The 26,926-nt window shown below is 36.3% G+C and overlaps 1 protein-coding gene across 8 annotated transcripts in view; it reads right to left on the reverse strand.

Annotated features, from left to right (window-relative positions):
* LOC128263742 (histone acetyltransferase KAT6B) overlaps window positions 1-26,527 on the reverse strand; it is a 45,998-nt gene extending 19,471 nt beyond the window's left edge. For 5 of the 8 annotated variants that reach the window (XM_052998876.1, XM_052998874.1, XM_052998872.1 and 2 more), the window contains exons 1-6: window positions 26,334-26,527; window positions 25,958-26,000; window positions 24,184-24,771; window positions 21,608-21,688; window positions 9,530-9,583; window positions 9,389-9,472 (exon numbers count right to left, since the gene is read on the reverse strand). In XM_052998876.1, coding sequence (XP_052854836.1) covers window positions 9,389-9,472; window positions 9,530-9,583; window positions 21,608-21,688; window positions 24,184-24,771; window positions 25,958-25,981 — 831 coding nt within the window. In that variant the 5' untranslated portion in view covers window positions 25,982-26,000; window positions 26,334-26,527. The remainder of the gene's footprint in view (window positions 1-9,388; window positions 9,473-9,529; window positions 9,584-21,607; window positions 21,689-24,183; window positions 24,772-25,957; window positions 26,001-26,333) is intronic. The other 3 variants (XM_052998879.1, XM_052998878.1, XM_052998877.1) reach the window with 2 other exon arrangements.
* Window positions 26,528-26,926: the final 399 nt, after the last annotated feature.

Consider the following 26,926-nt stretch of genomic DNA (forward strand, 5'->3'; position numbering starts at 1 on the left):
AGAATGTTTAATTCAAGTGCCGAAAGGTGCCAAGCGGCTTGCAATTATACGAAAAGGTAACCTAACCTCAATTTGTAAAATTTAATTTTTTTCCCGATTGTTCCTATGAAAGCTTAGGATATAGTGGTACGATGTGCAAGGCAATTATTAGGACATTGAGGACAATCAGCCCGCGATTTTTGTGGCACTCCTGTAGAAGCAAGTATGCTATCGGATATCCATGTTTAATCAGATAGTCAATCTGGATCGTTACGGTAAGTTGTTAAGCCTAAATCAAACGGATAATACCAAAATGTAATTAAAACCAGTTCGGAGTCCCGAGCAATCCCTTTAAGTGTTGTCGCTGGACTTTGTTCTGATTGGATTTCTTTCATACTTTTAATGCATAACTTTAGCTGCATATGTACGTATAGCAACCAATTCGGCGTGTTTCCGTTTTGTCTAAAGTTTGTCTTGTTATTCCTTTCCTTATGCGCGTACGGCCCCTTCTAAATATACATAGATGGCTCAACTTTCGTTTAGAACGAAGTGCGTTCAATATCCTAGTTACAGCTGTGTACAAAGAACTTACCATTTCGTTTGGTTATCCCTTTAAAGAAAAGAATTGCGATAGCCGTGCTCTTTCTTTCTTTATGGGGTGTACAAATCTATATATATTACTTGCCTACCAATTTTCTGACCCAGGAGAGAATCTCAGAGGCCGTCAATGGAATTGAGGGCATCAGATTTCCTAAATGCTTTGGACCTATTGGTTAGTGCATATTTAAATGGTAGAATAAAGTAAAAAGTGTTAACAATGTTCATTGATGCCACATCGACACAGACCACAATTACCAGGGTTGCTTTTCGCCATGGTCGACTATCGATAAGAAATTTCTATTTTATGTAACCAAGAAGTTGGATAAAATCAATTTTTTCAATTTTTTAAGTTACAGATTATCTTAAATCAGCGTTGGGTATCCGTGTTGGTGTCATGATTCAAAAATATTTAAGAAGTCAGATTTGAAAATATTAATGGAGAAATCGAGATGGCAGGATGCAAATATCAATATACACACAATGTCGAATTCCCAATCTGATTATACATTTTGTAATTCTAAAAACTCACAACGTTTTTACATATCCAATTGACAGAAGACAATTATTTTGGCTTACAAATTTAAATTGATGAAATCCTCCAGAGATCAAACCTTGTATTTCCGACGCAGATCGACTCCCTGATTCAAAAAACTAGACTCAAAGTGTTTGTTGTGGTACCATTTTTTTAAAAGTGTAAATTACGTTTTTCACCTGTTTTTATGCCGATTTTAGTTTTATCTCCAGTTCTGCTCAATTGATTACGGTCTTCAATAACTTACTATTACTAGTTTATTATTACTAGTAAAAGATCATTCTGCAACTTTCCCATACATAAGGATAGGTTTTCTAATATAGATGTTAGAATTCGACAAAGTTTTAAGTAGTATTTTTCGACTTAGACCCCTGTTGTCTTTGTAAACATATCCAAATAGCATTTAACATATGCTTTACAGCCGCTTGAAAAATACGTATAAAATAGTTTTACCGGCGGATTGTTGAGGTTAATAACTTGTTAGATTCGTGAATGTTCCATCTTCAAGAAAAAGAGATAAATTATTTTTCGGTTTTCAGGCGTGTATTTTTTAAGAATTAATTTATGTTGTCAGTTCATTCAGTTTAAGCAATTTGTTAAAACTTTGTCGAGCTCTATCATATATATTAAGAAACCTTTACTTATAACATGTATGGGAAAAATGGAAAATTATCTGTTTTAAGCAATATAAATTATCAAAATCGGTTAGGCAGAACTGGAGATAAAAAAGTTGGCATAAAAAAAAAATGGTGCAATACAACAAATTTAGAGTATAATTTTTTGAATCAGGAGGTTGATCTGCACCGGAAAATCAAGGTTTGATCTCTGGAGGATTTCATCGACATAAATTTGTAAACCAGTGTTAGTTATAGCCTGTCTATGGATAATGCCTTTGGTCACCTGGAGACACCGTTCTATACGATCGTAAAGGGGTTCGACAACAACAAATAGGAAATACTTCCCAAGCGTTTTGTCCGTATGTGCATTTTGCACAACTCCTTTATTATTTACAACACTCCTGTTTCTGAGAATTGGTTTCGGGAAGCGGGAATTGCAGGCATACAGAATCAAACTAAGCATATTGCAAACAAAGAGATGAAACCACGAGGAGTTCCTTGCATTAATAAAAATAACGTTTAAAAAGATTGTTTCGAACATATTAAGTGTTTTTAATAATCTACAATTTTACTAAAACTGCGCGCTTTTAAAAGCTCCAGAGCTCTGCGGTGGAATCCAGCCGACTCTTCATTCAATTCTTCATTTGCGAAGCTATACAAATCTGCAAAGATCATTGTTTATGTGAAGCAAAAATCACAAATGCTATCGACCATGCCCATAGTTAAAGATTTCGAACCCTAGAGGATGACGGAAATCCTGTCGAAGTGTAGAAGCCCATTGCACATTGGATCCACTTGTATGGAGCCGCGGCCATAAATACTTCTAGAGGTGCTATCGCTATGAAACTTTCAGCAAAAATCTAGAAAAATATTAAAACTATATACTAAAAAAATTGGCCAAATCGGACGGCTATATCCTATACCTTCCATATATATGAACGATCGTAAGTGTCAAAGCTTTGGTGTTTTTTTAAGTAAGAAGGATTGCTCCTTTTATGGATTGTATTTTTTGTCAATTAAACCGATCTACAAAGTACATAAGGATCGTCCGACTATATCCTATAGCTGCCACATAACTGAACGTTCGGAATTGCCATAACTTCGTTGTTTTTTGAGTTAAAAACTTGGGACTTTCTAAGGATCGGACGATTAAATCATAAAGCATAAAAAACAAAAAATCTGAAAAAAATTTAACTTCTCAATTATTTAATTTTTTTTTTTAAATTCTAAATTGTCTATGATAAAAACAAAAAAGGTAAAATAATAAGAATTTAAAAAATGATAACTGAAAACTGTAAGCAACATAAAAAACAGACGATACAGAGGCTTTCCTGGGTAAATTGAACCTTAAAATTATAAGAAGGCATGTTATTAGTATATTGTCGATAATCACATTTATCACCTTAAAACTGTAATAAATAAATTGTACAAGAAACCCAACGGTGAATTTGGGGGAACACACGTAAAACCTAAGGTAAACGAATTGAAGTCGCGCATAAAAGGCACAAAAATTTAGGTTACACAAAACATAAATTTCACATAATACTCAAATCAACAAGACAAAGTGAATACATATGTAGGAGATAGGGGGTCTGGTTCGTCTGCCATTATAGAATTATATTTTCTTCAGCGCAGCGAGTCGCAATGATTTCTCTGCACGAGCGTCTGTTCCGTTTCGCAGGCTTTCTTGAACTGAATTCCTCTCGCTCATTATTCTCTACCTGTCATTGCTCCACGCTCAGTAGGGATTTCGCTCTCCTTCCCCACCGCGCTCTCATTCAAAAGGGGAGATAGGGGGTCTGGTTCGTCTTCCATTATAGAATTATATTTTCTTCAGCGCAGCGAGTCGCAATGATTTCTCTGCACGAGCGTCTGTTCCGTTTCGCAGGCTTTCTTGAACTGAATTCCTCTCGCTCATTATTCTCTACCTGTCATTGCTCCACGCTCAGTAGGGATTTCGCTCTCCTTCCCCACCGCGCTCTCATTCAAAAGCTTCTCTCTTCCTTATTTCTTTTTAACTTCGTTTATTCAATACACTCAGAGACTTACAAATAATATTTCTTCATTGCATTTCAAAATAATCTCCGACACGGCCTTCCTGACCTTAACACGACCTCGTGTTACTTAGTTTCACTTAAGATTGGCATTAAACTTCATTTTTCATTAATTTCTAGTACATCACTTGACTTCTTTTCTTATGATACTTAACTCAAATTTCAACACAAATTTTCTTACACTTCTCGTGTCTTCAAATGTTAGTTTGGCGGAATAACCTTTCACAATTTCTCTTAGAGTACAAGCTCTCTTCCGCACAAACTCAACCATTTGGATATCAACTTTACATTCCATCAGACATTAGCTTAGCAGGATAACCTTTTACATGACATCAAGAGTACCATCTCTTTTCCGCTCAAGCTCAATAGTCTGGCTACCAATTCTCAGATCATAAAATGTTAGTTCAGCAGGCTATTCACATTACAATTAGAGTACACCGCTCTCTTCTGCATAAACTCAACCATTTGGATACCAATTTTCTCATACCACAGTCTGACCATAACCAAAACTTAAACTTAGTCTTTGTATGTGATTCTACTTGTGCCTCTCTTAGGTCTTATTGGTTTGTCTCTCTCGCCATCGTCAAACTCTTGAATCAACTCAATAGCCTCCCGCTCATCAGGTAGACTGCGTACACTATCATGTGGATACTTATACATCCGCTTTGTAGTTAATGACTTCAACAAATATCGATCACCATCAATCAATTCTACAATAACAAATGGTCCTTTAAATTTTGGATCTAATTTAGTTTGGTGTCGCTCTTCACTTTTTAATAAAACATGATCGCCAACCTTATGTTTTACAACTCGGGCATGCTTCTTATCAACTCTTTCTTTTTCGTACATTGCATTCTTATCAATGTTGCTTTTAGCATTTTCTCTAGCTTTCTCGAGATCTATTCGCATGTCTTCATTGATGGTCAACATTTCCGTTGGCCTCGCCTCTTTCCCTATCAACAATTCCAAAGCACTATGTTAGTCACTCGGTTTGTGGTGCAATTTATTGCTAATTGAATTTCGCCTAACGCCTCCTGCCACGAACGCTCGCTAGTCTCCACCGCCGTTAACATGCCTTTGAGAACACTCATCACCCGCTCTACCTGCCCATTTGCTCTGCTTGCACCTGTCGCTATCACATATAAATCTATTTTATTCGTGGAACAAAACTTACGAAACTCGCTTTTGCCAGTTTTTTGCCAGCATTATAGCTTCGTGAATGTAATTAATAACAGACCATCTGAACGCCCTCGGAACAACGGGCAAACATCGAGTTTGCCATTTCTTTGAATATTCCGATGCAACAAACTTTTTGTTTGCTAGCTCTTTCTGCATTTCGTCACTATTCAATTCGGTCAAAATTCTGGATATTTTTGATCACGCTGCTGTTCAGATACAAGCCAGTTGTGAGTGATAGTTGCCAAGTCAACTCGTACTTCCACAACTTTGCTTGCATTTGCCTGCGCAACAACTTCGACGGGATTTCTTGATAAGCAATCAACATGAGCCATTTGGCTCCCCTTTCTGTACTCTACCTGAAATTCGAAGGGCTGCATGAATGACCACCATCGATGCACCCGCGGGGTTAATACTGCTTTTTCACGACTCGCTCTGATAAAATTACAATCTGTGTAAACGGTGAATTTTCTACCGCTTAGATAATGCCGGAAGTGTTTGATAGCATTATACACCGCCAATGTTTCGAGCTCGTATGAGTGGTATTTGGATTCTGCCAACGTGGTGCATTTTCTGTAGTATTCGACTACCCTACGCTTGCCATCCACCTTGTGCATTAACATTGCGCCATACCCATTAGCGCTTGCATCTGTGTGCAATTCGACTGGAAACTTGGGATCGAATATAATCAATACAGGGTCACTAGTTAGCACCTTAATGATTTTTTGACGAATTTACTCATGCTGCTCTTTCCACTCGAATGCATTTGACTTTGAAGTTAATTTATATAGCGGCTTCATTACTTCTGAAAATCGAGGTACGAATTGCCTGAAATAGGATGATAATCCTATAAACTGTCTAATCTGTGTGACTGAAGCTGGTTTAGGTAGTTGAGTTAGTGCTTGGATTTTTCGAGGATTGGGTTTTAGCTCACCATCCTTGATTAGAAAACCTAAGTATTCCATCTCTGTGTGCAGAAACTGACATTTCTTTACATTGAAAGAAAATCCCGACTTTGATAACACACTCAACACTGCCTCTAATCTTTCGAATGCTTCATCTGTGGAATTTGAAACAATTAGCACATCATCGATATAGACTACTGCATAAGTATTGACTAAATCCCCCAAGGCTCGAACTATGGCGCGCTGAAAGACCGATGAGGCGTTCTTCAGTCCAAACGGCATTGCTAGAAATTCGTATTGGCCCTCCGGAGTCACGAATGCAGTTCTTTCAACGGAATCGGGGTGAATAGGCACCTGGTAAAAGCCACTGGCCATGTCTAAGCTAGAAAATTATTTGTCACCTCGCAGGCGATCAATCTGGTCTGCGATTAATGGTAAGGGGTACCTATCTGACACAGTGTTTGCGTTTAGTTCACGATAATCGATGCATAGTCTGTCACTCCCGTCTTTCTTTTTGACTAGTAACATTGGGCTAGCGAACGGAGAACTGCTAGGTCGTATTACATTTGCTTCTAACATTTGCTGAATTTTGTCCCTAACTATCTGCTTCTCGTTTTCGCTAAGGCGAACCTTTCGCCTTTGAACCGTTTTGTTTCTATCCAGCAAACGGATTTCCAATGAACCCGTAGTTACACGCCTACTTGGGATACCATCTATGTCGTTTAGCTTTGACTTATCACTATCAATTAAATCTGTATTAACATTATTTTTATAGTCAATCTTATTTAATGTGTTATCGTCAATTACCGATAATACCGTTTCAGTTCTATAAATATCAAATTTATTACTTTCTAACATTACTCCAAAGCCAAGTTGAAAAAAATCTGGTCCAATTATCATCTCATATTTGAGACACTTATTATCTACTACGTGGAACAACAATTCGAAATTAAATTCTGAAATTTGTACGGTAGACAGAATTTGCATGGTGCTCTTGACAATATTGTCGCCAATGCCTCTAAAACTCCCAAATTATGACATCTTTTGCCGCCTAGCTTCTCGCCTGTTGTTTCTTTCACCAACGAGCATTCGGAACCCGAATCAAAGAAAAATGGAAACCGCTCACCGAATTGTATTGCAGTTCCGTTAGGCTGAAGAATCGCGCACATGTCCACTCTTCTCTCGCTGCTTTTACTCGCTGCTGCTGGTCCCTTCGTGCACACTGATGCGATGTGTCCAACGTTGCCGCATTTAAAACATGTCACAGTTGATCTCTGAATTGTCTTGTAGGGGTGGTGATCCCACTTCTGATGTAGGAGATAGGGGGTCTGGTTCGTCTGCCATTATGGAATTATATTTTCTTCAGCGCAGCGAGTCGCAATGATTTCTCTGCACGAGCGTCTGTTCCGTTTCGCAGGCTTTCTTGAACTGCCTTCCTCTCGCTCATTATTCTCTCCCTCTCATTGCTCCACGCTCAGTAGGGACTTCGCTCTCCTTCCCCACCGCGCTCTCATTCAAAAGCTTCTCTCTTCCTTATTTCTTTTTAGCTTCGTTTATTCAATACACTCAGAGACTTACAAATAATATTTCTTCATTGCATTTCAAATTAATCTCCGACACATATATGTATTACAAATAATTTTAAGTACTAAACTTGAACAATAACCAGACCATTTTAAAATGCGCTTTTGCTTTGCAATAATTCAACAGAAAACAAATAAATAATTTACTTGATCTTCCTCTTCAAATTCTCCATTTTTATACCCTTGCAGAGGGTATTATAAGTTTGCAACGCAGTGAGAGACATCTCCGACCCTATAAAGTATATATATTCTTGATCAGCATCACTAGGAGAGTCGATCTAGCCATGTCCGTCTGTCCGTCCGTCTGTCCGTATTTAAAAAAATTTAACTTTTTTATTTTGTAATTTTTTTTAGATATTCTTTTTGACTATTTAATAATTTGTTAGTTCAGAATTACGCTTTCAATTTAATTCAAATCGGAAAACGATATCATATAACTGTCATGGGAACTATCAAATAATTGAGCTGTAAATCATCATAGCTTGAATGCAAGGGTATATGAACTTCGGCTTGCCGAATTTTGCTTCCTTTATTGTTATACCCTTGCAGAGGGTATTATAATTTCAGTCAGAAGTTTGCAACGCAGTGAAGGAGACATTTCCGACCCTATAAAATAGCCATGTCCGTCTGTCCTTCCGTTTCTACGCAAACTAGTCCGTCAGTTTTAAAGCTATCTGCATGAAACTTTCGCAAAAGTTGTCTTTCTATTGCAGGTAGTATAAAAGTCGGAACGAGCCGGATCGGACGACTATAGCATATAGCTCCCATAGGAACAATCGGAAAAAAAAGGAAAAAAATTATAACTTTGCTGATTTTTAATTTTTTTCTTAGTTCTTCGACATATAGTGTTGGGTAATTATTTCAGAATTACGGTTTAAGATTCATCAAAATCGGACGACTCTATCACATAGCTTCCATAGAAATAATAAAAATATATAAAATAACTATCTAATAATTGAGCTGCAAATCATCATCGCTTTAATGTTTTTTAACATATACGCAAGTAAATCGTAATTTTAATGTTTTCAAAAGTATTTAATTCTTGCAATAGCTGCAAGGGTATATGAACTTCGGCTTGCCGAAGTTTGCTTTCTTTCTTGTTTTTTATTATTGTAGCTATTAATATATTTCTTTGAAATGTTATATTCCTTAAATAATTTCGCATTCTGCGCGTATTAGTATTTAAACAAGAGTTCTCATTTATGCGTTACCGACGCTTCTTGCTCAACTCCAAACTAAGTAAAACCTTTTTGCGATCGGTGTTTCAATGAAATAGTCTTTGTTGAGCAGTATGTTGCTCTGCTGGGATGCTCCTCTCTGGCGGTTTTCCGACCTACGTAAACAAGCTTGGCATTTGGGCTAATATACAGTTTGAACGCCACATCCATAACGAAATATACGTCTTTCTCTAAGACATTTGAAAATTTAATACTAGTTTGTATTAACGAACGCGAAACTTGTGAGACTGCAGTCGGATTCGAGATAATTTTTTTGCGAAAAAAATTTGTGTAAAGTTAGCGAAAATACGACGAAGAAAGGGAGTGGTTTGAGCTTCGGCTTGCCGAAGTTTGCTTTCCTTCTTGTTTTTTATTTATTTTTCCGATTGTTCCTATGGGAGCTATTTGCTATAGTCACCGATCCGGCTTGTTCCGACTTATGTACTTCCTGCAATAGAAAGACAACTTTTGGGAAAGTTTCATGTAGATAGCTTTAAAACTGAGAGACTAGTTTGCGTAAAAACGGACGGACAGGCGGACAGACGGACGGACAGACGGACATGGCTAGATCGACTCTGCTAGTGATGCTGATCAAGAATATATATATTTTATAGGGTGGGAAATGTCTCCTTCACTGCGTTGCAGTGACTGAAATTATAATACCCTCTGCAAAGGAATACAAATAAAAGAAACAAAATATATAAATGCTCTGACAGATGAGTTACCTGATCAGTTTTCGGATGTTCGCTTTCCTTGGTTTTTTTATCCAAAAGTTCGGATTGGTCGGCCATTTCTTGCGATTCCTTGCCCTATTATGAGTGTTATGAAGAATCGATACGACAAAAGTGAAAAAGCATAAAACATACCTTGTTTGCATCTGATCTGTCTGATCGATTTTCCAGTTCTTCTGAATTCTTGGCCTAAACAACGAAAGAATGTAAAATTTTATTCCATTAAAGTATATTGGTTTCTGAATATCTAAACGTAAAAAATCTGTTCCTAGTTGTTCAAATAATTAAAAATAGTGAATAAATATAAAATAACAAATATATATAAATCATTAAAATATGTTGCTATCAATTTTTGTAAAACTTGTTAAATTAGCTTACTTTGAACCAATTTGTAAATTTCTCGTTGTTTTTTGTCCAATATAATGTTTTTATTTCATTTTGGTAACAACAATTTTTTGAGTATCTCCTTTTGAAACAATCAAAAAATTAAAAAAAAAAATTAAAAAAAAAAGGTAAGTTTACTGGGTTTCAGATTTTTTGAATATTCTTCGGGATTGCATCAATTTTATAAAAATCGGACGAGTGTATAGCTGCCATAGGAACGATGGTTTTTAGACATATGCATAGAAATCGAAACATAGTCGTTTTGTAAAAAATATCTGTAAGGATATATATATAAATTTCGGCTTGCCGAAGTTTTATTCCTTTCATGTTTTAGCTGTTTTAGTTAAGTTAGTTCCGGCTAAGCTTTTTTCGACGCCTATTTTCAACAAAATATCAACTTATCTAAAAGAGTGGAGCATTTTAAGAGACTTAGCCTCACCACTTCTCCTGAACCGATTCATTTTCGTAAAGTCTTGGTATGCACATCACTTTCTTTTAGTGATACCTTCCGATTGGTGTAATACTCGTTATGATCGGACTATGACGGCAGATTTTTTATTCAAGTTATAGTGGTCTCCTATGCACACGCTCTTGATACGCATCCTCACTACTTATACTGCCGTCTATAGTGAAAGGTGGGCTACAATTGGGGTCATTGACTGTCCAAAACTATCAAAATATGCTCCTGCTGGTCACCTCAGAGATTAAGTGCCTTTTTTGTTGAGTTACGCAGGATTAATTACTCTTAAAACGAGCCGCTTTATTAAGACTTGTGTGCGATTAAATTATTTCTCAAGTAAAACCGATTTCAAGCATAAGTTGATCGATTTTTTTATTAAATTTTAGTGCGTAATCATAATGTCAATATATATAAGTAACCAGTTAAGGAATCAACTGTTTGCAAAATAAATAAATAAAATTTATTGTAACACTTGGCATATATTAAATCAAGAAACTTATTACAACACCATTTTTGAAATTCATTGAGACCAAATTCTAAGTTCGGTTTGAGGTAGAGCTTGAAAAGAGAAACCGTTAAAAAAGCATTTAAATAACGAAAATTTATTAAATAATAGCCTGATTCCATTGCCGCATTAGTGGACTTTTTAAATGTGCCTGATTCCATTGGGGCATTAGCATTTAGCTAATGCTACTCCGACATGTGAGTGGTACGAACAGCTGATCTGGGTTTGTTTACTTTTGCATTTTGGCAAATCCAATAGAAATTAATTACAACTAATGAACATGAGTGAGTTTACTAAACTTTGTAATGCTCAGAAGGACATCCATAAAGCTACCGAGGCATTTGCAAACTTGGACGACAAGGAAGAGAAGCTGATTGCGTTGTTATGACGGGTTTGCAATGGAGACCACCACAGTTTCTAAAAAGGGCAAGGATCCCCGTATATGTGGGACTTATTTCCTGCCAGAGATCCAGCATTAATGCATTGTGGTACTGCGAGCAGAATTTGCAGCGTGCGCTTTAGTTTTCAGTCAGTTTTATACAAATCAGATTTTATATTCAAAAGACATCAAAAATGGCGCCAACCTTGCATATAGAAAACAGCTGTTGTAGTGGTGGCACAAACAAAATATCGTTCAACATCGGTATTTTCCGGTATTTTTTTTTTAAATGTTCGGGGCGAATGGTTTTTAATCGCATTTAGCCTTATGGGATTCCCTGTGTAAATAAATGCGCATTAGGCTAAATGCGTTTTAACGCGCCAATGGAATCAGTCTATAAGATCACATTAAACCCTAAAAAGTGTTATACCAATACAAGAAGCAAGTGACTATCAAAAATCAATAAATCAAAAAAAAAAAAATAACTCCCCACAAAATAAGCAAGAGACACAGGTATCTGAGGTCCTTAAGGCATCATACGGCTAAGTGAAGGCGTTTTGTCAAAAATTCTGTCCCGATTTGAGCTTATAGCGTATAGCCCGGCGCGTCAGGCATAGTTGCACAAAAAGAGTCCTTCGACAAGGAACCGTTGGTGCTGCACGCTCTAAGCTTCTGACGTTGGGGAAACATTTAGTTTTAAATTTGTTAGCTGGGTATCCTCTCTTTTCTTTTTTCAATAGCGTTCGGCCTGCATGCTACCGAACAAGTAATAAAAAACATATTTTAAAATTTCGTTGCTGAGATTAAATGATATGGTGTTACAGTATTACAGTAATATCAAATAAAAAAAGCACTAAATATAAGCCACTTATGAACTTACTTATATATATTTAACATTATTTTTACGCACTTATGCTTGATATGGGTTTTACTTGAGAGTGGCTCGTTTTGGGAGTAATTGGTCCTACTTAGCTCAATAATAAGGGCGCCAAATCTCGGAGGTGTCTAGAAGGAGCATTAAAGCCTACTTTTGAGAGTATTTCTGGACAGTCAAAGACCCCTGCCACCAAATCAGATATAAAACAAATATAAATAATTGTTCTGCGATTAGCAAGGGTGGGAAGTTGAACAAGGGACTGCTGTTGATAAGACGCGAAAAAAGGGTCAGAAATCCTTACAAGCAAGTGAGCGAATTTACAAAGTTTGTATGGCAGCTTTCTACTCTATTTATTTTTACATTGGCGGGAGGGGTTATAACAACCATTAATGTTTGTAGTTTGTAGGCAAAATAAATAGTTTATAAATATTACTAATTTTAGCTATAGGTTAATAATTGGCGATTTAATTCTTGGGACTAGACTTAAAATTGGAGTCACGGATGCGACCTTCTGTAATTTTCCACCCGAAAGTGGTAAATTAAAAATAATTTTCAATGGTACACATAGCTTTTCAATGCTGAAAGAATCACCCTTACTAATCTTGTAATCGAATTAAGGGTTTGAGAGTCATGCCAAATTCCTACTTGTTCAAAATAAGCTTTAAATTAAGGATTAACAAGATTTGAAATTTCTAATTAAAATGAAATGTTCGATTTCCAAGAAACAAAGAGGGGACTTAAGAAACTTTTTTCTTAGAAACCGCCAACAAAAAATTAGGGCCCGCTCTCGACATCTGCCATGTACTGATGGTAAAGAAATTTATTTAAAAGCGCAAATTCCCGTTTGTTTTGTAAGTATCTATTCCAATCAGTCGGATCACGCGTTATTAATAATTTTTTATAAAATTAAGGCAGCTTAAGCGAATTGTGCACCCTTTCTTGGGGATTACTTTTAATTATGTTATGTTATGTTCAAAACAACATGCGAAAAAACTGAATCCCAGTCAACAGAGGAAATATCACTTCTGATAGAACGAAGGCAGTTTTCTTTCAAAATTAATTTTATAGAATGTTCCAGTACAGGCGCAAAACAAAAAAATTCTGTGGCCAGTAGTTATGGTCTATAATGAATTTCGGAATTGCTAATAGATAGATTAATGAAAAGTTAATACCGGTACTAAGAAACACTAAATCTAAGAGCTTATGTATTATTTCTTGCATTAATCCCATACCAAATAGATCATCGATAAAAAGTATCTCATGTGGTTGATGTAAGCACTAACCATACAACATATAGGCTGGTCATTTCATACGACGCATTTGGACACAAAAAAACGGACCGCGGAAGGTCCCCCGTGCTCACAGCAGCAGGTCCATGCACTTCGTGTGCGTTCGGGTATTTTACTCTCTCATTCTTATTCTCATTTTTATGCTCGCGCACTCATTGCACGAGTTCAGTCGTTCAGTCGCAGAGAGGCGCTTTTTGAAGAAGGCTGCCCTGCGCTTGAATTCGTCTTTGTATGTATGCGTGATCATGCATTCTCATACACGGGAGCATGTGTGCGTTTATTTCATTTCTGCGTATCAAGAATATTTTGTCTTTTGCCACTTTTCAAACTTGGTACCCTAAGAATATGGGCGTATTTACTATCGGGTTATGATATAAATATGAATATTTAATGTTGTAATATATTTTTTAATATTTCAGCATACATTTTATTTTTGTTTACAAATTCAAATAAGTGGTAGCAGTTAAATGTTTTACATATATGTATGTATTCGAATTTATAGAATTCAGTCCACTGAGATGGGAACAGGGCATATCGCAGTCGTGTCACTTGAAACACCGACTGCTCTTCAGTGGTTGAGAAAACTTCAAACTAAATCAGTTCTTGTCGATGTTTTGCGAGCGGTTGGTGCCTGCATACCCTACCGACGATTGCTTTTAAGGGGAGCGGGCTTTTAGGACACTTGTTTTAAATGTTATGTTTAGTGATCTTTGGTTGATTTATTTTTTAATGATTCGCAGTGTTATTTTAATTGTCTTTAAACAAGTAATAAATAATAAAATACTTTTTATATTTTTGAAAAGGTAAATGGAACAAATATAAAAATACACATTTTTTTAATGATAATAATTTATTTTAATGATAATAATTTAATTTTAATTGTACCAATATCTTGAATTATAACGAATTGTTTAAAGACAATTAAAATAACACTGCGAATCATTAAAAAATAAATCAACCAAAGATCACTAAACATAACACGAAGTGCATGGACCTGGTGCTGTGAGCACGGGGGACCTTCCGCGGTCCGTTTTTTTGTGTCCAAATGCGTCGTATGAAATGACCAGTCTATACGTTGTATGGTTAGTGATGTAAGTTACTTGGTAATATGGAATGACCGTCAGGATCTCTAGCCCAAACAAGGGATGCCAGGTTAAAGTCACCCATTACTTAAAGATGCTGTTTGTCCTGCAGATTATCCAGATTATCCAGATGTACAGAGAAAAGGTACCGATATTTGCCTTTGCGATACACTTAATACAAGTTAAAGTCGAAGTACTCATTAGAGTTAAAGTTCTTGTTAGGCCAGATTTTAACTAGAACTATAACATCATAGTCGCATTGAGATGCAAGGTATACTTGTTCCGCTCTACTGTAATGCGCATTACAGATATATTTTGGATATAAATTTGAAGTGGGGATGTGCGCCACCAGCTGATTTGTATTCAAGCTTATGTATTCCTATGCATGCGGAGCAACAGCACCAACCGTTCTTAATGTTTCATTCCCGCAACTCGCCCTTATCTTAAATTTTTATAATGTAAGTATGAATAAATTATTACAAAGATATTGGCTAAACTGATTTCAAAAGAGTCGGAAAAACAATGTAGCAAACGATTTAGCCCGACTTGACAACTGATTAACATATTTACGACTGATGTTCTGTACGCGATCAACTTTTCGACAATCCCTGCTTCGCTTCTACTTCACAGACTATCTCGGAAGACTGTTGAAAGACGGCTTATATCAAAAAGAATAAAGACTGCCAACTTTTTTATCAGACATTACATATCACCTCTGACAAGATTGTGCATAAAAATAAACATTCTACGATTTACAAGAGTAGGTAATTTTTTGATCTCAGTTCAAAACACAAGGGGAAAAATAGAAATTGTTTTTGTGCCGCCTCAATACGATCGATGTATACTTGATAAAAAAAAATTGATGGGAAATCCTGGGGAACCAGGCCTCAGATAATACGATGGCTATACTTAATGATTGTGAGACCAATCCTCACTTACGGAGCACTTGCATGGGGTAAACGAGCTTAACTCACCAGCATGCAAAACCAGCTAGGAAAGCTGCAAAGACTTGCCTGCGTATGCATGATAGGGGGCAATGAGGACCTGTCCTACAACTGCCTTAGAAATTCTGATGGAGCTAACACCACTCCACTGTGTAATTGAAATTCAACGCAAAGCTACACTCCTGAGAATAAGCACTGAGGGCACAGGTAGTGGTTGCATTCTAAATAACAGGGATGCGACTAATCTGTTAGGTGAGGTGCCCCTAATACTCCACCCTAGGGATGAAATGACAGCCGAATTAATCTTCGAGCAGAACTTCACAGCACACCTAGGCAATAAGAAAGATTGAACCACATTGTCTGAAGTGCACCCTATGGCTAAACACACCATAGCATGGTACACAGATGGATCCCTGACACAACAAGGCACGGGTCTTGGAGTGGTAGGGCCTCGCATAAAATACCACGAATACCTTGGCCAATATACCAGCATATTCCAGGCTGATGTATGTGCCATTGGACGTTGTGCAGAGCTCAAAATACAGCGTGGATTCAAGGAAAAGGACATATCGATCCTAGTCCTAGAGGTGAAGTATAAGCTAAATATATTGGGCAGCCGAAACCGGCTGGCCCTCAGATGAATTCCGGGACATAAGGATATATCCGGAAATGAACTTGCCGATAAAATCGCAAAACTAGGAGCCGAACAGCCCCTGATAGGACCAGAGCCCTACTGTGGCATAGGGAGGCACACTAAAAAGCAATACCTTAGGAAAGAGGAAGGCGCCATGAGGCAAGAACACTGGAGGAATACCCCAGGCCTAAGGCAAGCCAAAACTCTAATAAATAACTACAACAAAAAGAGGTTCAAGGAACTTATTCAACTAGGGAAAAATTCACTTAGGATCGTTACCAGATTACTAACCGGACACTGTAGACTGAAAAGTCACCTAGGTAAGATGGGAATAACCAGCAGTAGAACTTGCAGATTCTGCGACTTAGAGGACGAAACCTCTAAACACATCATCGCAGACTGTCCGGCATTAGCAAGTATAAGATGTAAAATCTTAGGAACCAGAACTCTTACCCCTGAGGTCCTAGAAAGAATCAACCCACTAAAACTCCTCGACTTTATTCGAGGAAGTGGGTTGATATCTGAGCTGTAGGCTCTGAATGGGGGTACAATAGATCTTACAGGTCGCGGTACACTAAACACCCCGATACTAATAATAATATTAATAATAATACTTGATACTCGAGAATGTGTTATGACAGAAGAAAGATCATTGATGAATAAAGTAAACAGCAAAGGGCCAAAGCGACTACCCTGCAGCACTGCAGATGTTACGTGAATCAAATTGGAAACAGTGTTTTAAAAAAAAACCCTCTTAGTGCTTCCATTCAAATAAATTGAGATCCAAGCTAATGAATTATTCGGAAGCCCGAGCTGATCTTATTTAAATAAAAAAAAAGAATGGTTAACAATATCATAATCATAATTTTGTTTAACCTTGTTTCGAATAAAGCCGTCAGAAGCATTGAGAAGTCTCGAAACAAACCGGATGGGATCCAGCAGTAATCAAGCTAACTTTTGGAAGGTAACCCATGTTAAATTTTTGTACATGTCAGGAATTTTATATATAATTTTTTTTGTAGGTAGACCTTAAATAGAAAGCGTCTAAGGAAGCGTCGCACGGCCACAAATATTCCTCATACGAAGACTGCATGCTCCGCAGACTTCACTACCGCACCATGTGCAGTAGCAGCTGATGTCATGGCCGAACATATGGAGGTATCCCCTGAAGCAAACCTGTCCGCTAAAGACTTTTGAGCGCTTGTATTTAATAACCCATGCTCTGCATTAGAGCCCTGCATAAATCAACAGTAAGATTTGATCACATCATCATCTAAGTAGGCTTAACTATGTCTGCCTGCTGCATCAAACCTTGCCTTTTAAATATTCAGCTGACGAAGCTATGATGAGGGATGAGACATCTGAGAAACATCTTAATAAGGCTCTCGATGTTTCTATATGGCCTGAACATGATATTGTTCCCGAGAACGTAATCCTCGAGCCCAAGGGCCTCAGATTCCTTCAACCAACGTTCCAAAAAACTAAATAATTCTTTTTCCATACACGTCAACAGTGTCTCCTTCGATGCCAATGTGATTGCATTTACCGAAACGTGGCTTAACTCCTCTGTGTCTGACTGCGAAATATTTGCTGGAAATTATGTTATATATAGATGTGATGACACAAGGAGTCTTGGCGGTGGTGTTCTTATTGCCGTCAAGTCGGATCTTGTCTCTGAACGCATTCCGATAATTGGTACCTTTGTTCTGATCTTAGCCTCTACCTTCAGCATTTGGCTTAAATACAGAGTATTCATTCAACCCTCGGCTATAACGATCATCTTATTGTATGGGCGACTTTAACCTCCCTTCCATTCGTGGATGCCATCAACTGATTAATTGCTCTCGTTTACGCCACGGCCCATGAGTTTGTTTACTGTCTTATTGACTTAACTCAGTCTTGAACTGCTCCAGAAAAGTGTTACACCTTATTTTTGTCCCGGAGTTCGCCAATGCATACGTAACTCGAATTAGCCCTCTCTCAAATCCTGAAGACGCCTACCAGTCGACACTTGAGGTTACTTTAGAAGCATCAGCCACATTTCTGTCATGTCCCGAAATCGAACCAGCACCTTTTCTCTGTTTTCGAAGAGCTAAATTCGCAGAAATGAATAGGTATTTATCGGAACTCGACTGGTCTTTTATGGATTCAAACGACGATCCCTTACACATTGTAGAACAGCTTTCGATACGTTCATTCTCTTATTTCCTTCTGCAAATGCGTCTCATAGCCCCCGTGGTTCTCTCGTAAACTTTCATTCCTGAAAAACTCCATGTCCAGACTTTTAACGAAATTTAAGACAACAGGGCTGCAAGTTGACCATTCGAGGTATCTAATTGCTCGTTCAAATTTCTTAGTCCACAATTCCAAATTTTACAACAATTATCTATACCGTTGCAGAATAGAATTCCAAGAAAACCCAAAGCAGCTCTACGGATTTGTTAATTCGAAACGAAAATCGCAAAAATTTCCATCTTGCCTTCACCTTAATAAGACATCCGCCTCTAGTGTCTCCGAAATTGTGAACTTATTTGCAAAAAAATTTTTCCAGGCCACATACTCGTCTTTTAGTTACGATAACACTTCATCCTACCCATACCCTCTTCCTCACTCCATTTGTATTTTCACGCCCCTAATTAGTGAGGATGATGTTTTACAAAATCTGTTAACAATCAAGACGTCTTTCTCTTTGGGCCCTGATCTTGTACCGAGCTGCGTTATAAAAAAATGTGCCGATGCTTTGTGTAAGCAATTATCTAAACTTTTTCAGATATCCCTCCTAAATTCGAATTTCCCTGAAGTTTGGAAGGAATCTTTTATCATTTCACTTCATAAAAAGGGAAGCAAATCGGACATTAAAAACTACCGCGGTATAGCAAAACTACCCCTACTATTTGGAATTTTCATAAATGACTTGCCTCAGGTAGTTCTCTTTTCTCAAGTTATGATGTATGCTGACGACGTAAAACTTGGTTGGTATCTAACCCCAATTCCCATGAACTTTTGCAAGCTGATCTAAACAATCTGCATTCTTGGTGCATTCAAAATTTGCTTTTTTTAAAAAACTCGAAATGTAACTTTATGCCCTTTTATCGGAAGAGGCTTCTCCTCACTTCATACTCTATTGGGTCGAATGAAGTGTTATTCAACCACAACTTAAGCTTCTCTGATCACATTGGTATTATATTTAGTAAAGCAAAAGGGGGTTTTGCCATGTTAAACGTTGGTCTAAGGAATTTGAGGACCCCTATACCACGAAACACTTATACATTTCCTTGGTTCGTCCGATTCTTGAATACTCCTCGTGTGTTTGGTCTCCTCCATATACCAATTATTAGGACAGTACAGAAACAGTTCCTTTTGTTTGCTTTACGTGGTTTAAGCTGGGATACTCAACGTCACCTACCATCTTACGTGGATAGACTGCGTTTACTGAACCCTCTCTCATAGATCGTCGAACCTGCCATGGTGGCATGTTCCTTCACAAATTAATAACTGGTCTTGTACATTAAGGTTTTCCATCCTTGTAAGGTCTACTCGTCACTTTCGACTTATTGCCCTCGATATTTGTAAGAAGAATTTCGAGGTACATGATCCAGTTCGCGTTTTATGTTCGCAATATAATGAACTGTATTTTTTGATATTTTCCGAATGCTCTGTTAATTTACTTGTAACAAACATCCGAACTCACCTGTCCTTGCCGCCTCCCACTTGATGTGAGTCGTTATGGTAATAAATAAATAATTAATTAATTAATTAAATAATAAATAAATAAATAAATAAATAAAAAATAAATAAATAAATAAATAAATAAATAAATAAATAAATAAATAAATAAATAAATAAATAAATAATTAAATAAATAAATAAATAAATAAATAAATATAAAATACCGTTCCCCAACTTTTAGTATACTTTGTTTTTACATTAAGGGAGGTTCCTTCCCACAAAATTACGAAATTTGTAGTGGAAAATATAAAACTACATTTTTAAATGAAAAAAAAAACATTGGGGGGTAGATTTGATTATAACTTAACTTATTTTTCCTGGTTTTTTCTTTCGAAGAATTTCTGGCCGAGTTATGGCGTTCACCGCAAATTGTTTTTTCCCAAGACATTCTGGGGGCAGGTCTGTTACCGCCTTATTCTTCAATATTTCTGCATGAAAAAATTGCCCTATATTGTCGAAAGTGTGCTCAATAATGTCCAAAGGGTCCGAACAAAATTACTCAATCCAAGCTTAAAAAAATAAATATGAAAGAAAATGATTTTTTGTTTACTTTGAAACCCTTGCACTCTGCCAACCACCCTGCTGTCAAGCATCGCGTTATCGATAAGCTCTCCCTCGACTATCACCTGAGCGCCGCAGTATCAGAGCCTCACAAATTCGGTCACTGGCTTTGGCAGAATTTCGTTTGATGCTGTCTACTGTCCTTCTGGTCACCGTCATTGTTAGTCAGCTCATGAATATCTCGCCTGTTTGGCTCTGTAGGAAATCGATTCCACCTTGCTATCTCGGAGTGCCTGGCCCTTTTCTCCGTGTTGCTGCCTATACGTTCGTTACCAAATACAGTCTTCTACCTCTGGGTTCGGATATATGGCCTCTTTTGCCTAAGGAATTATGAAAACTTATTGGGTCATTCTTGGATAAAAGGGAGTTTGCTGTAGACATCCGCTGTCATCGTACATGACTACGCCCTATTCGTGCTAGGGTCTTTAAAAAAAAAGCGTGGTTGGTCCGGCCCAGTACACAGATTATACGTTGGATCTTCCAAACGCAGTTTTTCGCGGTACACTTCTTGTAACTTATGCAGACAGCACTGTATATCTTGCTGCTGGTTGTATCCCTTTGTCAGCCTCCCGAAGTTTCTAGACATATTTAAATGAATTTGACATTTGCTCTCCGTACTTGATGGGAAAAGGATTAAGAATAAAGACAATCGTTACTTGCTATTAAACCACCTATTGATTGACAACCTTTGACAAACTATAAACTGCCCCAGAGAGCCCCTAATACCCGAATTTTTGGGACCTTTGGAACACTCATTCATATAACAGCATACATGAAAACATGGGCATATAATCAAATAAGGGAGAGGTATAAATACAGTGAGTAGTAGCTATAGTGGAACTTTTCAATGCTATATGCAGTGTGCAGGTGTGTAGTGACACAGTCGCCAACGGATTAGATCAGCTGAAGAGCTACTTCGTGGGGTAATAATTCTTAAATGTGACTGATTCCATTGACACATTTAGCTGAACGTTACCTGCCCTGCACTTAATACCCGAATATTTGAAATCTTTGAACACTCCTAAGCATACACGAAAACAAGGACCATCCTTGTGTGGCGTGTGAAATAAATAATTGCCAAAAAAAGAACATCAATTTAGTCGCGTTGTATTGGGGCGACTCTTTAAAAGAATGACACATAAAACATTTTGGTTGAAATTCGGTTGTACATACAAGGTAAGGTACATACAAATTTCAACCCACTTTAAGGCTAAAAGATTTCTGTTTCACAGTTGCGAATACAAAGATGGTATTCGTTGAGTTGAAACATACATACATAGGTATATCGTTAGTATCATACAGTCAAAAACAAATATTATAATATTATTGAGTATTTCAGATTTTTAATGCTATCTTGTCCTTCACTTACATGTCCGATAGGCAAATCAACTTCGCTTCTGGTGCTTTCTCCAGCCAGTGCAGATGAATGGCTTGTAGGTTCAACCGGATCCTATGAATATGAAAGTATAATTATAAGCAACAAATATACCTCTGAAAAAAAAGGAAAGTTAGCTTCAGCACGCCGAAGTTTATATACACTTGCAGTTATCATAAAATTAAGTATGCTCAATTATATGCTCAAATATGATTATATGGTTTAATAAAACTCAAGAGCTTTTGAAAACTGAACAAAGCGAGCATAACTATCGTTACGAAGTCATGTAATTTTATTAGATTATTAATCGTCCAACTTTGAAAATAAATAAATTGCATAAAAGCAGAAAGCACTGTTGAGCAGAGCATTGTTATACATTGCACACAAGGTCAATGAATAGCCTGATTTCATTGGAGCATTTGTGGACTTTTTAATTGTGACTGATCCAATTGGCACATTTAGCTAATTGTTAATACTACACCGACATCTGAATGGCACGAACAGCTTATCTCGGTTTGTTTACTTTTAAATAGTCGCAAATGTAAAAAAAATATATTAAAAATCATGATTATGAGTGAATTTGTGGAACGCATTAATGATCATCAGGATATACATGATGCTATCGTGGGATTTCCCAACATTGAAGACGAGGAAGAAAAGCTGATGACAATTTTTAAGGGGTTTGTCGAGGAGACCACCACAGTTGCATAAATAAAGCGAAAGCCCTCATTTAAAAGAGCTTTTTTTCCTGAAGTCCAGAAGTTTCGCGTTTTGGTGATGTGAATAAGAAATCCTGCGGTTACGCTTGTTTTTAGCACCATTCACTATACATTTAACGAATGGTCCAAAAGTAAAGTAAAGTAAAATAAAAGTAAATGCATGGCGGCCGCCTTAGTTTCTGTGATAGCACAGTCCCACTGAGCCCATCCAAGCGAAACGGCTGGGATTTTTGATAGACTGTTTCCCTTGAATGGGCTTTGCGAGACTGGGCTATAAGATGGCATAAAACCTTATTCAAAACTACTGATGTTCCTATCTCAAGTTGTTTCCGAGTATTGTTTTCTACATATCTCTAAAGAATTTAGAATTCAAAATGTTTTATCTTATAGTTAAACAAATACACATTGTTTGAGCACCCTGAAGAAGAAGACATAGGCAGTAAACTCTCGCAGTTTGAGCTCGGGTTTTTACTGTCATCCCGTCGTTTAAAAAGTACTGTAAATGGGTATAAAACACTCACTTGCCTGTATTGTGCTGTTAAATCACTATAAATCTGTGCTCAGTTTCTCTGAACAATATTTTTTGGATTTACTGTAGAAGGGTTTGCATTTTGGCTGTTTAATTGATTCTGAAAAAATATAAGAAATGCCAATTCGATTGGGAAAATTAAGCCTTCTTAGCAAAATTAAAGAACGTTCAGTGGTTTCGGGTTCCAGTCTGTAAATGATCCAATAATTTTTTTTCAAATAATTAAGTAATTTATGTCTTGTGTTTCCGTTCACTGATACAATTATTATATTCAGTTCTGCAGTTCGAGTATGAAATATAATTAAACTGTTTTTTTTAAAGAAATTAGGTAAACTATGAAGGTACTCATCTCTAAATGGTGAACAAACGAGTTACTTCTGTCATTACTGCCCAGCTGACCGGGCTCTTATGCCGGCTAGATTGACCATTAGTTAAAATTTGTGATTGCTTTATAAAAACACTGAAAACTCTTAGTTGAAGGCAAGGTAATAATTAAAATGTGTCGTTTGGAAAACCGAACACGACAAGTAATAGTTCACACACATTTATATCTTTGAGGCTCTAAAGTCCGAAAATCTGCCGATTTGTGTAAAAAGTTTTTTTTTTACTAAAAACGACGCGTAACTCAGGACCAAAACTATGTTAAGTTTATTAAAAATAGGAAAACCATACGTTTATAAAATCCACAGTGATAGCCAAGCGGCTATTTGGTCGATGTCTTTGACCAGCACAAACTTTCAAACAATATCACAATGTTGCAGATCTCTACATGAGATGGCTTCGCAGTTTAGTATCTGCCTGATAAGGGTCCCCGGACACCAGAAGAGGCAACTGCACAGCTGACGAGTTGATAAAACACAGCAGTACCAATCCTCTTTTCCGGATAAGGGAAACATTGGTATGCCGATGGCTACCTGTAAGCTGAACCTGTTCTGTTGCTGCCCGGTCCTTTGGAAGTCTAGATTGCTTCATCTTGGCGGTCCTTTCATGATCAATCTCACTGAACTGGTTAGTACAAGCCCGATGAAAGCTTTGCTAAATCAGCTGCAGCAGTGTAGCCGACACTAGGTTAAGGGAAAAATAAGATCCATGCGGTATCACAATGGACCAATTAAGGTCTAAGTGTCTTAGTCCACATCTGACAGCCGCTGTAACCTAGCCTAACCTAACTATACGTTGAATACTCTTTTAAAAGAAATATACAACAAAAAAAATCAATTGTTTTAAGAGTCACACATTATTGCTGGATTAATATAAATTAAAAGAAGCTGCAATTTAGAGCTTAAAAGCGATGCATTAATTTATGCGTAAGAACATCTTACTTCTTCAGTCAAAGATTCTGTGCAGTCTTTTAATACCGTTTTTTCGGTACTTTGAACTTCTTCGTCTTCACCTTTGATTCGAGCATTTGATGTATCTTGTGGCACAGGAGATTTTCTAGCATTCGATGTGCTAACACTAACAGTTTTGTCATCAACGACAGCCACCTTTTGATTCTCCTCTTTATCCATTTCCGAAATGTTAGTTGTGTCTGTCTTAACAGGTAAGTCTTCTTCTTTTTCTTCTTCTTTTTCTTCTCCTTCTTCTTCTTCTTCTTCTTCTTCTTCTTCTTCAGCATCCAATGAACCAATAGATGAGGACCGCTTTTCGATTAGGGTAACTGTAGTTGAAGGCGGAGTTACTGCTATATCTGCAGTAATTTCGCTTTGTGAACCACCTTCTTTAGACTCGAGTTTGTCTCCAGTTGTTAAGTCAGCGTCATCTTTATCACCTGTTTGGCTTTGAGGTTTACCTAAGTCACTGTCAGAGTTCGATTCCAAAGGTGTTTTGGGTGTTTTATCTTTCTCTTCGGAAGCCATCACATCAGCGTTAAACTCTTCCGTTTCTTTTTTTGTTTCAAGATCTTTTTCCTTAAGATTGTAAGAAAATATGCTGATGTCAACTCAAACCCGGTCAATTTGATTATAATAATTGAAACAAGCTCACAAAATGAAATGAAAAATTACTCCGAACTCTTAAAATACATATAAACTTAAATTGGATTATTAATAAAAAAAATTGTTTCTTTACTACAGTTCCGGGGAACTGATTTTCGTATTTTACACTACTACACTGGTTAAAGAAAAAAGTTTGATTATATTCGGATTTGATTAAAATATCTGTAAATTTATTTCAAATTAAAACATATTTAACTCAAATAAAATGCTTATAAATCAAATAGGAACGATTTTAAATCTAATATTTTCCACATTAATTTAAATTTGTAATAATAAATTATGAAATTTAATATGTATTGTATTTAATATACAATTTTAATATCAATAGTCAGATATTTGTTTTTACTATTCCATATTTTTACCGGTGTAGTAATAAGAAGTTTAAATATGGCTGTTAGTGGCTGATGACTCAATTAACTATTTAATTTATAAGTATTTCAAGTAAAAATTTAATACACACTTTTAAAAAATGTTTTTTTTTTGTCAAATTTTGTTATTTAAAGTATTTTTCCAGTTAATTTTGTAAGCAAGTGTCGTTCGCCGCGTTTTAGTTTAAGTTTTCAACAAATTTTTTGTGATATCTTATGTAGTACCTAAACAGCTACTTAAAACTTTAAAATATTTTTGTAATTCTGGTGGCCTTGATTTCACAAAATAGATACAGCAAATTAAGTTGTCATGAAAAGAATTAGCAACCGACTGATTCTATTTTTGACAATAGTAACAAGTTAAATTCGATTATGTTGCCAGTGAAACTTGAAAAAATATATTTTTATTATTTCAGACCAAGTTTTGAAATTGTACTTGTTTCTAAATATTTTTCTAAATATTTTTTTTAAAACATGTTACATATAAAATTTGACTTCCTTACATGATTTGAGTTTTGATTTTTTAAACTAAGGTTAGGTAAAAAGTCAGTCTTAACTTCAGACCATATACCTGAAGTATTCAACTTAGCTCCCGTGAGTTTTTAGATTTAATTTGTGGACGCTTTACAACAAATTTCTGATAACTGAGAAAAAATTTAAGACTTGTGAGATAGAACTAACTAATAAGAATGAAATGTTATTTGAATTTGTTTTTGCGTTATTATACTTACCACAATATGAGAAGTCGAATCCATTTCTTAAAGTTCTACCAATCTAGAAAACACAAAGAAATAAAAATTGAGGCGAATGTAAAATTAACCACTTGTAGGTAAACATTTTGTTGTATCAGGGGAAAACAGCAACAGGTGCTGAAATGAGCACATAGATGATGCTTTATACAATAGATATAAGAACGCATAAATATGTATATTTTAAGCACATCGTTTTCACTTGTGCATTTACATAAAAAAGCCCGAGGGATTGATTGTGTCGTTATTATGTAACACATTTTGCACGATTTTTAAACAATATTTGAATATTCCAATTCCAAAAATTCCATTATAATTATTCATTCTTTTTTTATATTTTTTAAATTACTATGTTTACCTGCTGATTTCCAAGTGGTGTTGGGAATAGAATATGTTTTCTTTTTTCACTACTGTACAATTGAATTATTAAAAGATAATAATAAAACCAAAATCCGTATAGAACAAACGAATGGAGAAGAATCAAACGCCTTTGAATTTCGAGAATATGAGTGCACATCAAAGATAGCTTCCACACTGTCCACATTTTGCCTATTTACTATATTATCGACTCTTTCACATACAGCTCTTCAGAAAATTTAAATTTAAATCTCACACATACAACGAGAAGTATTTAGAGATACCAAAGTATTTGTATATTTATACACATAGGAATAGTAAGAGAATTACGCTCAATGTCAAATACCCCTTACCCCTTACATTAAAGGGAAATTAATTTGATTAATTTGTTTTATCCTTTTATATATGGGGCAAAGGACTTGATAAATTTGGACAAATAACGAACCAGAGAATAGTATTGGCAATCTGGCTAATCCAAGGTATTTAAATTTTTGAGTTTATTATTACATTTCTTGAAACTTTGTAAAGCATAAATTCATAGCTTTTAACTAGATATGAATTTGCAAATCAACGTATAATATATACCTGAACAAA

Source organism: Drosophila gunungcola, unplaced genomic scaffold, assembly GCF_025200985.1.
Source record: "Drosophila gunungcola strain Sukarami unplaced genomic scaffold, Dgunungcola_SK_2 000018F, whole genome shotgun sequence".
Classification (NCBI taxonomy): domain Eukaryota; kingdom Metazoa; phylum Arthropoda; class Insecta; order Diptera; family Drosophilidae; genus Drosophila; species Drosophila gunungcola.